This window comes from Puma concolor, chromosome D2 (genome assembly GCF_028749965.1).
Source record: "Puma concolor isolate L17-30 chromosome D2, mPumCon1.1.hap2, whole genome shotgun sequence".
Classification (NCBI taxonomy): Eukaryota; Metazoa; Chordata; class Mammalia; order Carnivora; family Felidae; genus Puma; species Puma concolor.
This window is the reverse complement of record NC_141677.1, coordinates 6,469,278-6,483,577: the sequence shown is the minus strand read 5'-3', so window position 1 is coordinate 6,483,577 and position 14,300 is coordinate 6,469,278. Positions and strand designations below refer to the sequence as shown.

Sequence of the window (14,300 nt, the reverse complement as noted above, 5' to 3'; positions counted from 1 at the left end):
CTTTAAAAAGAATACTGAGTATCTCCAAGCTGATTTTCCCACTTGCAAAATGGGAATGCCAATCGATATTATGGCCATTGAAAAAGATTAAATATATAAAGTGAGGATTAGAGTACATTATGAAGGACTACTTAAAATTTGAGATCAGCGTTGCGATGGCACTATTAAAGGTGACAAATGTGGAAAACATAGGTTAAACCAGTCACGATATATGCTGATCTTAACTTTTAACTTAAAAGAGTGTTGATTGTATTTTTTAATTAGCACAGAGAAGGGTCTAGGGAAAAAAAGAAAACTTGGTACTGACTCTGGATAAGAGAGGTACAACACTTTTTAAAAGTAAAAGAGCTTATCGTGTGTCCGGCCCTATCCAAAGTCACACGATTAAGGAATGGCGGTCCCAGGATCTAACCCTGAGTAGTGCTTACACTCAGATAGCTGAACTATACTGCCTTGGGCAGGGGGGCGGGGTGAAAGTATTGCCTATGACCCAAATTTTCCTCTGGCGACCAAAGTTTACATTCTGGATGTCTAGACTCACGTCTTAGCAAGTTCCCCCACATCTTGTTAAAGCTGTTAGCTCTCAGAGCGAGGATGTGTGTGTGGGCATTTCCTTTAATGAAGGCATTTCTGGGAGGTGGGAGCCTGGGGAAAGGGGCTTTGACTCTACATTGTGTGCTCCTTAAGCAAATGCTCTCTGTTCTAGGACACGGTAGCCAACCTGAGCAGAGGTCCAGAGCCTCCATATTTCAAACAACTGATAGCCTCATTAATTCCCAATATTGTGGATAGAGCACCACTAGGCAGAAATTTTGGGGATGTTCTGCAGCCCGCGAAACCTACATACAGAGTGGTAAGGCTCACCGGGAGATCCAGAAGCCTGCGTCTGGGGATGGGGGAAAGATATTGTCTAATGTCACCAATTGCCTCTAATCATGATGCAGACCAGCTGTTAGCAATGATTTTGAAAATTGTTCTTAACTCTGCAGGGCCTCTGCAAACATCAGAATGGGGAAATATTTATTTTTCAGGTGGTCATCATGTAAAATCAAATTTCTAAAATCCAAATTATTCTTTTCTTAATTTTTTCTTTTCCATTTTCTTAAATGGATGAAGAAAATTCATTTTATTAATGGATGGTCATGGAACCATTTGTTGGAGCTAAGAAAAGTCTCTAAAGTCAAGGACAGAAAGAGCTTGTAGAAGTGAAGCAGGACTATGCCACTATTTTACATTGATCTTGTGTCCTGCAACTTTGCTAAATCATTTATCTGTTCCAGTAGATTTTGGGCGGGGGATGTGGATTCCTTACATATTTCTACATATGTATCATGTCATCTGTGAATAAAAACAGGCTTCCTTATTCTTTTTTGGATTTCTTTTCTGGATGCCTTTAATTATTTTTCCTTATTGCACTGGCTGGAATCTCCAATACGATGTTGAATAGAAGTTGTAAGACTGGGCATCATTGTCTTGTTTCTAATTTTAGGAGGAAGAGTAGTCATTAAGTATGATGTTTTCTTTATGATTTCTGTAGATGCCTTTTATCAAGTTGAGAAAGTTCCCTTGTAGGCCAATTTTTTTCTCTTTTTTCTTTCTTTCTTTCTTTCTTTCTTTCTTTCTTTCTTTCTTTCTTTCTTTCTTTCTTTCTTTCCTCTAAGAATAGAGGTTGGATTTGTTTCAAATGATTTTCTATGTCTTCTGAAGTGACCACGAGGGATTTTGTCTCTTATTCTATTCATATAGTGTATCGCATTTGTTGATTTTCAGATATTAAATAAATACCCTTTAGTAATGGTGTATAATCCTTTCTATATGCTGTTGCATTTGGTTAGTTAATATTTTGCTGAAGTTTTATACTCACGTCCATGAGGACTTTTGCTGTCTTTTCACATGTTGTCTTAGTTGCCTTTTGTGTTAGGGAAACACTAGTCTCAAAGAATGAGTTAGCAAGGGTTTCCTCCTGCATTTTCTGAAAGTGCATAGAACATATTGGTATTATTTCTTCTTTAAATATTCTATCAGATTTTTCAGCAGAGCCACACGGACCTTGGCTTCTCTTTATGGCAAAATTTTTATTTACTAATTCAGTTTCCTTACTCCTTATAAGCCTAACCAGATTTTCTATTTTTTCTTGAGTCAATTATGTATCTTCTCAGCATTTAATTTGTCTTGAGGAATCTGTATCTTCCTAAAAGTTTGGATCTTCCTAGGAATTTGCCCGTTTCATGTGAGTTGTCTACTTTGTTGAGATAAAGTTCATAATAGGTTCTCACAATCCTTTTAGTTTCTGTAGGGCCAACAACAATGTCCTTTCTTTCTTCCTGATTTTGATAATTTCTGTCTTCAAAGCGCTCGCTAGCTTTTAGCTTCATTGATTTTATCTTCTTTTTTTTTTTTTTTCTGTTTCTATTTCACAGATTTTTGCTCTGGTGTTCCGTATTCTTCCTTCTGATGGCTTTGATTTTATTTTGCTCTTCTCGTTTTTTAAGGTTGGAAGCTCTTCTTATGTTTGAGTGTACCTTTTTTTTTTTTTTAATTCCTCTGTTGATTTTTAAAAATGATAGATATTTTTAATTATTTTTCTAGCCGTTTTCGAGACTCAAGAAGTCTCTCCTCTCCACACTCTATACTCGGTAGTTGTGACAGCAGGTGTATAGAGGTTCTCCCCACACCAAGCAATTCTTTAGTCCTCTGCAGACACCCCGTTGGTGTCCTACAATTGAATTCACTTCTGACACTGTCTGCTGGGGGTTGGCACATACTCCACAGGTTGAGGGCTCAGTCCCACAGACCACACCCCCCAGCCCCTCACGCTTCAGATACCAACGGCCAATCTAAGTTGTCGCATCTGCTTCTGACCCATTGGCTATGAACTGGAGATCCCCATGAGCCCCATCTCGGGTTAAGTAACTTGCTAGAACAGGCTTAGAGAACTCAGGAAAACAGTTTACTTGCTAGGTTATACACAGATACGACTCAGGAACAGCCTGAGGGCAGAGACGCAGAGAGGGCAAGGGGTAGGGGAGGGAATGTGAAGCTTCCATGAGCTCTCCAGGAAGGGCCCCCTACCAGCTTCTCCAAGCATTCGCCAACCTAGAAGCTCTGGTGAACCCTAGACTTGAGGGACTTTTATGCTGATTAAATCATCAGCTGTTGATGATGAACCCAACTCCCAGCCCCTTTCCAGTCCCTGGAGATCAGGGCGTAGGACTTGATCCTTTCAACCGTCTAATCACCTGGTTGATTACCTGGCACCAGCCCTCACCTTGAGGCTATCAGGAAACCCACACCAAAGGCCATGTCTCTAAGGTGCAATCAGACCCATCCTTCGGGGATTCTAAGGCTGGAAATGTGCCAGGAAATGGGGGCAGGAAGGGAGGCTTAACTGACTGAGCCCCCCGCCAGGCGCCCCTAGAATATTTTGAATTGAGCCCACATATTTACCCTTCGGGTGCTGCTTACTGTTTCTGAGGAATTTGAGTTATTGTTACCATCTAGCTTCATTTCCTTTCAGCATGAAGAACTTCCACTGGTATTTCTTGAAGGGCAGGTCTGTAACAACATAATCTCTCAGGCTTCATTGATCTGGAAGGGCTGTATTTTCCCTTTATCTCTGAAGAACATTTCGCTGTGTTCTTGGTTGCCAAATGTTTTTCTTTCATCACTTTGAATGTGTCACACAGTTGCCCTGTTCTTTGCTCTCTAATGAGAAGTCAATTGCTAATCCTGGGGTGTGCCTGTACGTAATGCATTATATTTCCCTTAACTGCTTTCAAGATTTTCTTTTCTTTTTTTGTCTCTGACTGCCACCCGTGTGCTACAACGTATCTAAGTATGAAACACTTTGGGATTATCCTACTTGGGATGTGTTGAGTTCCTTGGCTCCTCAAGGTAACGTTTATCAAGTTTGGGAAGATTTCATCCATTATTTCTTCAAAAAGAGTTTTGTTTGTTTCTCTCTTTCCTCTAATTCGGTGTCTTCTGTTTTGTGAATGTCAGTATACCTGAGGTCCCATGTGTTTTTGGTTTTTTTTGAGGCTTTATCAATTTTTCTTCACTTTTCTCTGTCCATTCTTCTGATAAAATAATTTGTAATTGATAAATGCTAGTTCACTTATCCTCTCTTCTGTCATCTCATATTTGCTATTAAGCCCTTACTGGGGAATTTCTCACATCAGTTGTGATTTTTGGTTCCAAAACATCTGATTGGATGCTTAATCCATCTTTAAAGTTACTTCTCCTAGGGTGCCTGGGTGGCTCAGTTGGTTGAGCATCTGACTCTTGATTTCAGCTCAGGTCGTGATCGCATGGTTCGTGAGTTTAAACCCCACATAGGGCTCTGTGCTGATAGCGTGGAGCCTACTTGGGATTCTCTCTCTCTCTCTCTCTCTGCCCCTCCCCCCCATTCTCTCTCTCTCAAAATAAACAAGTAAACACTTTTTTAATTAAAAAAAATAAAATAAATAAAATTACTTTTCTTCACTGAGGTTCTGTAAGTCATTATCATCATAAGAATTTCTTCAGTTCTTTACACATAATTTCTATTAGTTCACAGAACATCCTTATAACAGCTGCTTTGAAGTTTGTGTCTGGTTTAACGACAATGTCTGGGGGCACAGAAAGTCAGTTTTGATTGCTCTTTTTCCTCTTAATATGAGCCATATTTTCATATACACACATCTCATCATTTTTTGTCGTTGAATCCTGGATGTGTTTTGCTATATTGTAGCAATTCTGGATTCTGGCCTCACCTCTCCACTCCCGGCCTTGTTGTTTTTGTTTGTTTGTTCGCTCATCGAAAACTTGACTAAATTAGTGAGCTCTGTCTCTCTTAAGTGTGGCTCTCAAGGTGTTGCCCCCGTAGTTACCTCACTTAGTGTTCAGCCCAATATTGATCAGAGTTTGTGCTTGGATGCTTCAGGGAGTAAATTTCAGTCTCTGCGGACACAGTCTTCTCTTGGCTTCAGGTGGTTGTCTTACAGAGTTGAGAGGAACTTCCCGCACCTCTCCAGAGTTCTCTCTCTCTCTCTGTGGCTCTCCTCTGTCCGGTGCCCTCTTCTCTCTGTCACTCTACCTCGTCAACACAAGACTTCCTGGCCTTCGCGGACTCCACAAGGCTGCCTTACTTTGCCTGAGCTCTGCCTCTTTGTGCTGTGAATGGCACGCTCTCAAGGCGTTAAGTTGGGGAAATGGCAGGGCTCACTGTGTCTGTTGTCCATCACTCTAGGATCACTCTTTCCATTGCTTGTTTTCCTTGCCCTGCAACCATTGTATAATACACACCTGTCCAGCTCTTCTAGTTGTTTCCAGTGCGGGGGATGGGGCGGGGGGGGGGGAGGGGGAGACACACACCCTGTCATTCTGCCTCGTATCTCGTTCATGCCAGTGTAAGCACAAGCCACTCGTGGGAAGTTTTGATCGCTCTTATGGAAGTCAGTCCATTTCCTATATGTGTGTTGGAGGGAAGTGTGAGAAAATAGCAAAGGCTGAAGAAGCCGCTTTAATGCGCTGTCGCTGACATGAACCATAGCTCTCTGTTTTCATCTACATCTGAATATACTAAAGGCAGATTCACTGGCGAAAAATTGTAGAGCAATTTACTGGCCCCAAATTCCTGTGTCCACTCTTGCAAGGGCATGTTCTCTGATATTCTGAGAAGATAACTCACTTGGTTAAATAGAATAAAATCTGTACAGGTGCCCAGCATCCTAGAACATTTCATAAATCGTGGCCTAAATCTGAGCCCAGCAAAGAATGCTTTTATTAAAACTCATAAAATGAGTTTTTATTTTCAGGGAGAAGTTGCCGAAGTGATATTTGTAGGCGCTAACCCAAAGAATTCAGCAGAAAACCAGGTAAGCATCAATGATTCTTTTTATAGATTTCAACCCACTTTTCAGTCTTTGAAAATCCTTCTAGAGGTTAACAACATAATGACAAAATATTCCTACTTGATTTTCATCTTATTTAAAAAAATTTTTTAAATGTGTATTTATTTTTGAGAGAGGAATAGAGAGAAAGAGAGAGAGAGAAACAGGCAGAGAGAGAGGGAGACACAGAGGCTTCTGAGCTGTCAGCACAGAGCCCCATGCAGGGCTCAAACCCACAAACCATGAGACCGTGACCGGAGCCGAAGTCTGATGCTTAACTGACTGAGCCACCCAGGTGCCCCTCATCTTATTTTTTTAAGTGTGGGAAATTTTTCAGTAGGAACAGTAATGTAGAATTAAGTCTGGGAAAAAAAGCACATGGAAACATTTAACTGGCTCTGCTTGGGCTCACATGTTGCACAATACAGAAAGAACTGCACTATCTCTTGAGAAGATATAAATTTGAGTACAATCCCATTTATGTATTCCAATTTAGAAACCCTACTAAATTTGGGAAAATAATCAAAGTGCCAAGGATGAAGTGTATCTTTGGTTCCTTCCTGCCCCTGTTTTGGCCCCTCTCTTCCAGGATCCTGGCCTCTGGTCCTACCTGTACTGTCGTGGAGGGGGTGCCCTCCTGGCTTGGAGCCCTTTATCTTGCATTTGCCATTTCCCTACTCTTTACTACTGGCGCTAATTGGATATTTATTTCTTTACCTCAAAAAATGACACAAGAAATACATGTTCAATGTAAAAATAGGCAATATAGAAGGTTTTTAAAGCAGAATAGGAGGGGCGCCTGGGTGGCTCATTGAGTTAAGCGTCCGACTTCGGCTCAGGTCGTGTTCTCATGGTTTGTGGGTTCGAGCCCAACATCGGGCTCTGTGCTGACCGCCTGGAGCCTGCTTTGAATTTTGTGTGTCTGTCCCTCTCTGTCCCACCCCTGCTCGTGTTCTGTCTCTGTCTCAAAAATAACATAAAAACATTAAAAAAAAATAGAGTTCGAAAGTACCTGTCTTTCCATAAACGTTTTTAGAGGTAATAATTGTTCATAGTTTGTTACATATCAGTTCATACTTTACTGTTTTTATATCCACATAGAAGACACATGACAAAGTGCACATATGTAATATGGCTATTAATAAAATGAATTCATTTTGCTCCTCTGTAACTCCTTTAGAATGTTCTCATAACTACCCAAGCAATAGCTAGATATGTTCTAGTTGTAAAAATTCAAACAACAAAGAAAGCTGTAGAAGAAAAGGAGTAAGTATACAAAAATGATTTCAAGGTCAGGCTTTTTTTTATTGTGGTCGAGGGTACATTTATTCCGTCCATGAGCCATTCTTCCCAGGGACCATTGTTACTTACAACCCCAAACGCCTTTTCTCCCAATCTGCCTTCCATTTCCGTTCACTGAAATCTCATTATTGCTGTGATAATGATTGTGGCCAGAGGACATTGGCAAATATGCCATTAGGGAAAAATGTTCTACTGCTTGGAAAGTCAACACGCACCTGTTTGCAATAATTTCTCTAGGCAAACTCTGTCATAATATTTGCATGTTTATAGCATTGTTTTCGGGAGATCTCAAAGTGTGATAGCAAAACTGCAGGATTAATTGTCATTTGATATCCTTAGGGCGGAGAAAGACTAATCATCACTATTGCCATGGAGAAGCAGGAGAACAAAATGCTTAGAGCACTGTAATGAGAAAATAATTAATTCCTTAAAAAATTTTTTTTTGTAATGTTTATTTATTTTTGAGAGAGAGGGACAGAGCACAAGCAGGGGAGGGACAGAGAGAGAGGGAGACACAGAATCTGAAGCAGGCTCCAGGCTCTGAGCTGTCAGCACAGAGTCTGACATGGGGCTCGAACCCACAGACCGTGAGATCATGACCTGAGCCAAAGTCGAATGCTTAACTGACTGAGCCACCCAGGCTCCCCTAGAATTAATTTCTAAGAAGGCCCTGGGACTCAGCACACAACAGTTTCCACTCCCCTCTTTTGTTGGTAATCAGGACCTCCTCACCTCTGCTTATTCTTTACAGGCGCTACGTAAAGTGCTCTGTGTACATTGTCACCTCGGTCTAATTCAATCCTTACTTCTGTGCATTGGGTTACATTTTATTATCCCCATGTTACAGATGAAGAAACTGAGGCCTAGAGAAAGATCCAGTAACTTATATGAAGCAGTTGTGTGTCAGGAGGAGTTGTGTGTCAGGAGTTGTGTGTTGGGAGGTGGGAAATGGTAGTCACATAGTTCTCATAGTCAGTGGCCTACCCTCATTCTCTGGTCCCCACTCTAGACCTGTGCGCCGGGGATCACCCTATCTCCTACTCCATCAACAGCCTCCCCGATGTCACTCTGCCCTAAATGGCCAGAAGCCATTCTCTTTACAAGTGACCATCATAGTGAAAACTTCTTCATTGAATATAACCCATCAGCTGAGTAATACTTTAGATAATCCCATGGCCCAGTTGTAAATAAGTGATCCATTCACCAGAGTGTTATTTGAACATCTACAAATGACAGGTGTAAAGGACTGTAACAGATAAAAATGAATTAGACACAGGTCCTGCCCTTAAGGGCCACAATCTAAAGATTTTTGAGGAAAATTAGAGATTATGGCCTCTGTATCTTTTAATTTGTTATATCAAATCTGCACTGTATTTGAAGCTGAATTGTTGGTCTGAAATGAATTATTATAGCAATTTTCCAATGGGGGAATGAAACCTGCTCGTGATGTGCTTTCTAGGAATCCATTGTGACAAAATATAGGGATTGCTTTCAGCATCTAAGACAGGGAAGGTTTATGCATCATTTTCAATTCTTTCACTTGGGAGACATATTTACTAATAATTCATTTACCCAGAGATGGAAAGATGAAGAAACATTCCCATTTTCCCTCCTACGTCTTGAAATGACAAGAGAAAGTCGTGGAATATAGATCAATAAACATGTCATGAAAAGGCTTGACTTAGGCCTTTTTTAGAATCTCGAGTTTTATTCGGTCTCTTCTCTGCCCTGGTTTGCAAAATTTGCTATCAGCTCTAAAATTATGCTCCATTCACTTTTCTTAAAAAAAAAAAAAAAAGAAAGTCATGGTGTGTAACAGCATGGGTAGAGTGACATTCTGAAGACATCGCACGGAATGTAGAGAGAGATGCACCTGAGAATATGGACGAAATTCTAGTACATTTTCACACAAGGTATTGGCAGCTCAGCCTACAGACCACAAGGACGTACTTACAGGCAGGCACCTTTTATGACCGTGCAGGGTCTCATCAAATGTGTCAATTGCGTTTCAGACCCATCAGACCTTCCTCACTGTTGAGAAATACGAGGCCACATCAGCAACATGGCGGATAGTACATAACGACGCCTCCTGGGAGACACGGTGAGCTCGCCTGTTGGACATTTTGTCTTTCAAGCCATGGGAACAGTCGGTCAGTGATGCGGGGAAGACAAATGGGAACACGGGCTCAAGGCCGGAAATTACTGCTATCAAATTCCCATGGAGCCTTCTGGCCATATTTAGTGGATTTATTCGACTCCATTTGGACTCTCTCTCCCTGCGAAACAGTGGGACATGTGCTACTGTCAGGAGAGGTGCTAATGAGGTTGTGGCCTCCATTTTTGTAAACATCTGTTAATTTTGTTCTTTTCCACGGCCACAGACGTTACCCCTGAAGGCTGGCTAGCCTCAGCCATTCTTGCAAATGGGTCGCGAGGCACACGGGCCTCTGTAGAGCCTGACAGTTCCTTCTGGGAAAATAACAAGAGTCTATAGGCAAAATGATTACATGTTTATACGTGGCCAATGATTCTTCATTGGAATTACTAACACACGAGAAGCTTGAGTGTCTATCTTTTCCTGACTCCAGTGAGAATGGAATTTGCTTCTGGAGTTTCCTCAGAGAGGCATATCTCTGTGTTTTCGATACCAAATCCCTGAGCCGAATAAATATTTTGAAGATTTGCAAGTGGTATCTGAGATAAGAAAATGTTTTTGTTCCCAAGCGCATCCATTTCACACCGCAGGACAGTGGCAGGGAGTGGGCAAAAATTTTGGCAACTTGTACCTGACTCACATCACCCTAGATTAGGTCATTAGTTGCGTGTTGGTTTCCTTCACGTGGTTAACTGAAAATAGAGATGGGACCGTGCTGGGGCCCCTGTGATAGCCAGACATAAATCTGGGCCTCAATTTTCCTCGGATGTTTAGGAATCTCGGGCACAGATCATTTTTAAACAAATAATAAATACATATTTAGGGTTAAGCTAAGATTATACAGATGATAAAAAAGCATGATTTGTTTTCAAAAGCCCCAAATCGCAACAGCAGTGAACACTGAGGATACGTATAGGCTTGCTTCTGCCTTGTTCAGCAGCAGCTGGAATGTCACCTCTGTCATGAGAGCACGGGGCCTGTCGCCGAAACACACAGAATGTTGAGAACACTCTCTCCACCCAGGGAACTTACCGTCTACACAGTTGGGGTTATCAGTCACCCACTCTATCTCACTTACCTGCAAGAGTATCTCACCCGCTTGAGGTGGTCTACAAGGGCTCGTGTGAGCTGACTCGGTCTGTTTTTGTGACCTCAGCCCCTGTGTCACACTTCGCTGCCTCTTCCTTCTGCTCTTCCGCTGCACCACGTTTTTTCCTGCTCGGAACGCTTCGCACCCTCTGTTCCTTCTACCTAGAATGTCTTTCCTCTGGGCACGTGTGGGTTCAGCTTAAATAACATCTCCGTAGAGATACCGCTGCCATACTTGTTTCGTTTCACCCACCACTTTTAAAAATCATTTTGCGGTTTACCCGTTCACTGCCTTTCTTCCCCCCTTGCCCTAGTAGAACACAAGCTCCATGGAACTTGGAGCCATGTCTGTCTTGCTTACGGCCGTATCCTCGTGCCTCTAGAAAAGAGTCTGGCGCATGCACTCGTGAAGTATATATTTTTAACAAATGAATCTGGCTGGGAGAGGAAGTGTCAGTTGAAGCAGAGGACAGCAAGGGCAGAAACAGTGCCACAGCCGTTCTCAAACAGGAGACATCCCGTGTTCTGAGTATCGGGTGAGGCTTTTTGGGGATGGACAAGGTTTGGGTGGTTATAAAGGTAGAACAGGTAAGACAATTTCTACAAATGGCTATTAACTAAAGGTTCCCTTCTAGAAAGTATTTGTCCCTGTTTTGTTCATTGCTGCACTCTCAGTATCTAGGAGAGTGCCTGGCTTACGGTCGGTACTCCCTGAATGTTCATATAATGACCAGTCCTACCTTTGTCAAATCACACCTTTTTAAGAGCAAAACTTGGTTTGTTTGTTTGTTTCCTACCAACAGTTTCTATTGGCACAAGGGATTGCTGGGTCACAGCAATGCGACGATACAATGGCATATTCCGGGTACTGCCCAGCCTGGAATCTACAGAATGAGATACTTCGGACACCATCGGAAACAGGACTTTCTCAAGCCGGCCATCATACTTCCATTTGAAAGCACTTCCTCCGCCTTTGAAGTTGTAACTAGTTAATGAAAAGTTGATGAATAATTTAATGCGTGGCTGTCCTCCCTAGTTTATAAAAATGATTTCACACGAATGTAAACAATTGGGATGACTTCTATAATTGTCCCTGTTTGAGGACAGATAGTTTCCTGTGAATGGGACAGAGGTGTGTGTGTGTGTGAGTGTGTGTGTGTGTGAGTGTGTGTGTGTGTGTGTGTGTGACTGGTGGTCTAGAGCCTAACACATGATTTTCCTCGGGGCCATGCAACTGTTTGAAGGGACAGTTCCCCTCGATATAAAACCTCTGAAAAGTTAGAGTGGCTGAAGATGTGTGAACAGTGGTTCAAGTATTTATTTATAGAATTATTGAGTGTTAGGCTGGGAAAGTTTAAAGAGCTCATGTAGTTGGAGTCTTCATTTTGCAGATGGGAATGATGAAGTTTCATGGATTTAAGATGCACAAAGGCTACAGGACCTCTCCCCCCATCACACTTAAAAAAAAAATAGTATTACAAACATCGACCATAAACGTATAAGTCCAATTAGAGGCAACTGGTGTGGAAATGAGCATGTCAGCTTTTCTCTGTTTAGCCTCTCAAAGCGATTACCCTGGACTTGATGTACCTGGTCCAGAGTTGTTGATATTGGTAAATTATTTCTGGCCTTCAGAGGCCAAGTACAGGAAAGTCAGACTTAGAATATTTTGATCATGCCCTGTGTTTCCCTAAGTGCCCTTATCCCTCTGAATTGTGTCTCCTCTCCTCAAGACTGGTTCTAAGTGAGTTTCACTAATCAAATTCATCCCCAAAACCTAAGACTTGCCATTGGTGTAGATATTAAAACAAAAGTGTTAGTGGGTTGGAAGTCAGTCCTCAAAGAGCAAGATCTAAAATTCATTTATCTGTTCTTTTATCGCTCACTTACTCATGGACCCATTCAATCACACAGTATTTATTAACACCTACATGCCCAGTATTGTACTAGTGTTGGGCCTTGATAATTAGTTATCATATTTGAGATGAATGTATAAGTGTCAAAAGGGGACCGTTGGTGAAGAAGAAAATACTCAACTGAGGATATCAATTTTGGAAGGCATTTAAAAAGCAGTCATCTTCAAGTCCTATCTCACGTGTAATCTGTGTTGGGTGCTCGAATTTTGGGGGAAAGAGGCTCCAGACCATTTGGACAAAGTTGTTTCAAAAGTAATTCGAGGGCCTTATGAAATTCCCAGTCCAATGTCCTGAAGAATGAGATAGGACAATCTGACATTGATTGCCTGAAAGTACCAATTCCATTTAAAATTATCCAAGTTAACTGGAGCTAGCTCCCAGGCTACAAAGGAAATTTCCCAAACCCAAATCATGCTTTTGTATGAATGGCAGAGCTTTAGCATGTTAGGGAAAAATCAACCTTAATTTCAAAAACAAACTCCACAGCTTGAAAATAGTAATGATGCTAATCACGATGAGACTGACATTCATCTAGCTGTGACTCAACATGCTGTATTGCATTGGAACAAACCCGGAACGCTTTTTGATAACCCAGGGCTCTGGTTCTATGCGAGTTCACGGCTGGAGAATTAGCTCATCAGGATTCCAAAGGGTAGCGATCATTTTTCCTAATGACTGTTTGCTATCACAGTTCAGAGTCTTCCCAAGAGCAAGGAATTCTTAAAGTAGTTGACCTTAGATAAATTATATCAGAACTGATGATAAAATTGTTCCCATGACTCAGAAGCGTACTGAATTTTTTCCCACTACCTCCATGCCTCCCACTGCAACTTTCCTCAGTGGACCTGTGAGTCCCTGTCGTTCACTTGGACCTGTGCCAAGCCAGACACTGCATTGCCTCGTACTGATGCTTCTGCACCAGCCCTCTGTCCACCAGGACTCCTGCCCCCAAAGAACCTGCAGAAACCTGTCTGCACGCCCGCTGCCCTCTCTTCCAATCCAATTCCATTTTTTGCATTTTGTATGTAAAAATAAGACCAGATCCTGCCGCTGTAGAAACCATAGCTATTCACTTGTGCGTAAAAGAACACCACAAAAGAGGCAGTGATCTGTTAACATACAAACCTAGATCCAGGCTGTGTCATTGGAGCCAGACTATGGGGAGAAAGCCCCTGAAATTGGCGGCGAATATGGGGAAAAGGGGGCTGCTTGGGGGGGAGAACGCTTCTGCAGAAGATTTTGTGTCTCATGTCAAAGTGTCTGCATTTTGTTTGTTGTATTCTGCCTTCTCTGGTTTTAAGAATGCTGTGACTTCCTAAAAAAGCACTGACTGATCCCCCTACAATTTTCGATGAGTATTATATCAATTGCTAATATTCAATATAAGACTTAATAATAAATCACTGAATACAATTGTGCATGTATGGTCTATGGAGAAGTGGAACACTTGTTTTTCTTTTTAAAAACATTTTTTTAATGTGTATTATTTTTGAGAGAGAGAAACAGAGTGTGGGTGGGGGAGGGGCAGAGAGAGAGGGAGACACAGAATCAGAAGCAGGCTTCAGGCTCTGAGCTGTCGACACAAAGCCTGATGCGACGCGGGGCTCAAACTCATGACCATCACAGGGCTCCAACTCACGAGCCGTGAGATCATGACCTGAGCCGAAGTCGGACGCTCAACCGACTGAGCCACCCAGGTGCCCTTTGTTGTTTCTAACAGATGGACTGAACGGTGCTGGATTCCATGTGGGTCAGGTTGAAAAGTGATATGGATGGTCTCTGTAAGTAACCACCCAAACATAAAGGGTCCACTTCGTCCGTTCCTGTGCTCCAAAGATGTATTGCTGGAAAAATACATACAGTTGAACATATTTTAGGACTAGGGCAACCGAGAGTTTCCTAGGCAGGTAGTTATCTGTAAAATTGTCTCATGAGCTAATTCTGAAGATGCTAAGAATGACTATA

At 42.0% G+C, this 14,300-nt stretch overlaps 1 protein-coding gene across 3 annotated transcripts in view; it reads left to right on the top strand.

The window, feature by feature from the left end:
• The window catches only part of ASAH2 (N-acylsphingosine amidohydrolase 2), a 100,962-nt gene extending 87,214 nt beyond the window's left edge, over nucleotides 1-13,748 (top strand). For 2 of the 3 annotated variants that reach the window (XM_086679500.1, XM_086679499.1), the window contains 3 exons: nucleotides 5,799-5,858; nucleotides 9,188-9,276; nucleotides 11,223-13,748. In XM_086679500.1, coding sequence (XP_086535626.1) covers nucleotides 5,799-5,858; nucleotides 9,188-9,276; nucleotides 11,223-11,412 — 339 coding nt within the window. In that variant the 3' untranslated portion in view covers nucleotides 11,413-13,748. Of the gene's footprint in view, nucleotides 1-706; nucleotides 854-5,798; nucleotides 5,859-9,187; nucleotides 9,277-11,222 lie in introns of all 3 variants that reach the window. The other variant, XM_025914983.2, reaches the window with a different exon arrangement.
• Nucleotides 13,749-14,300: the final 552 nt, after the last annotated feature.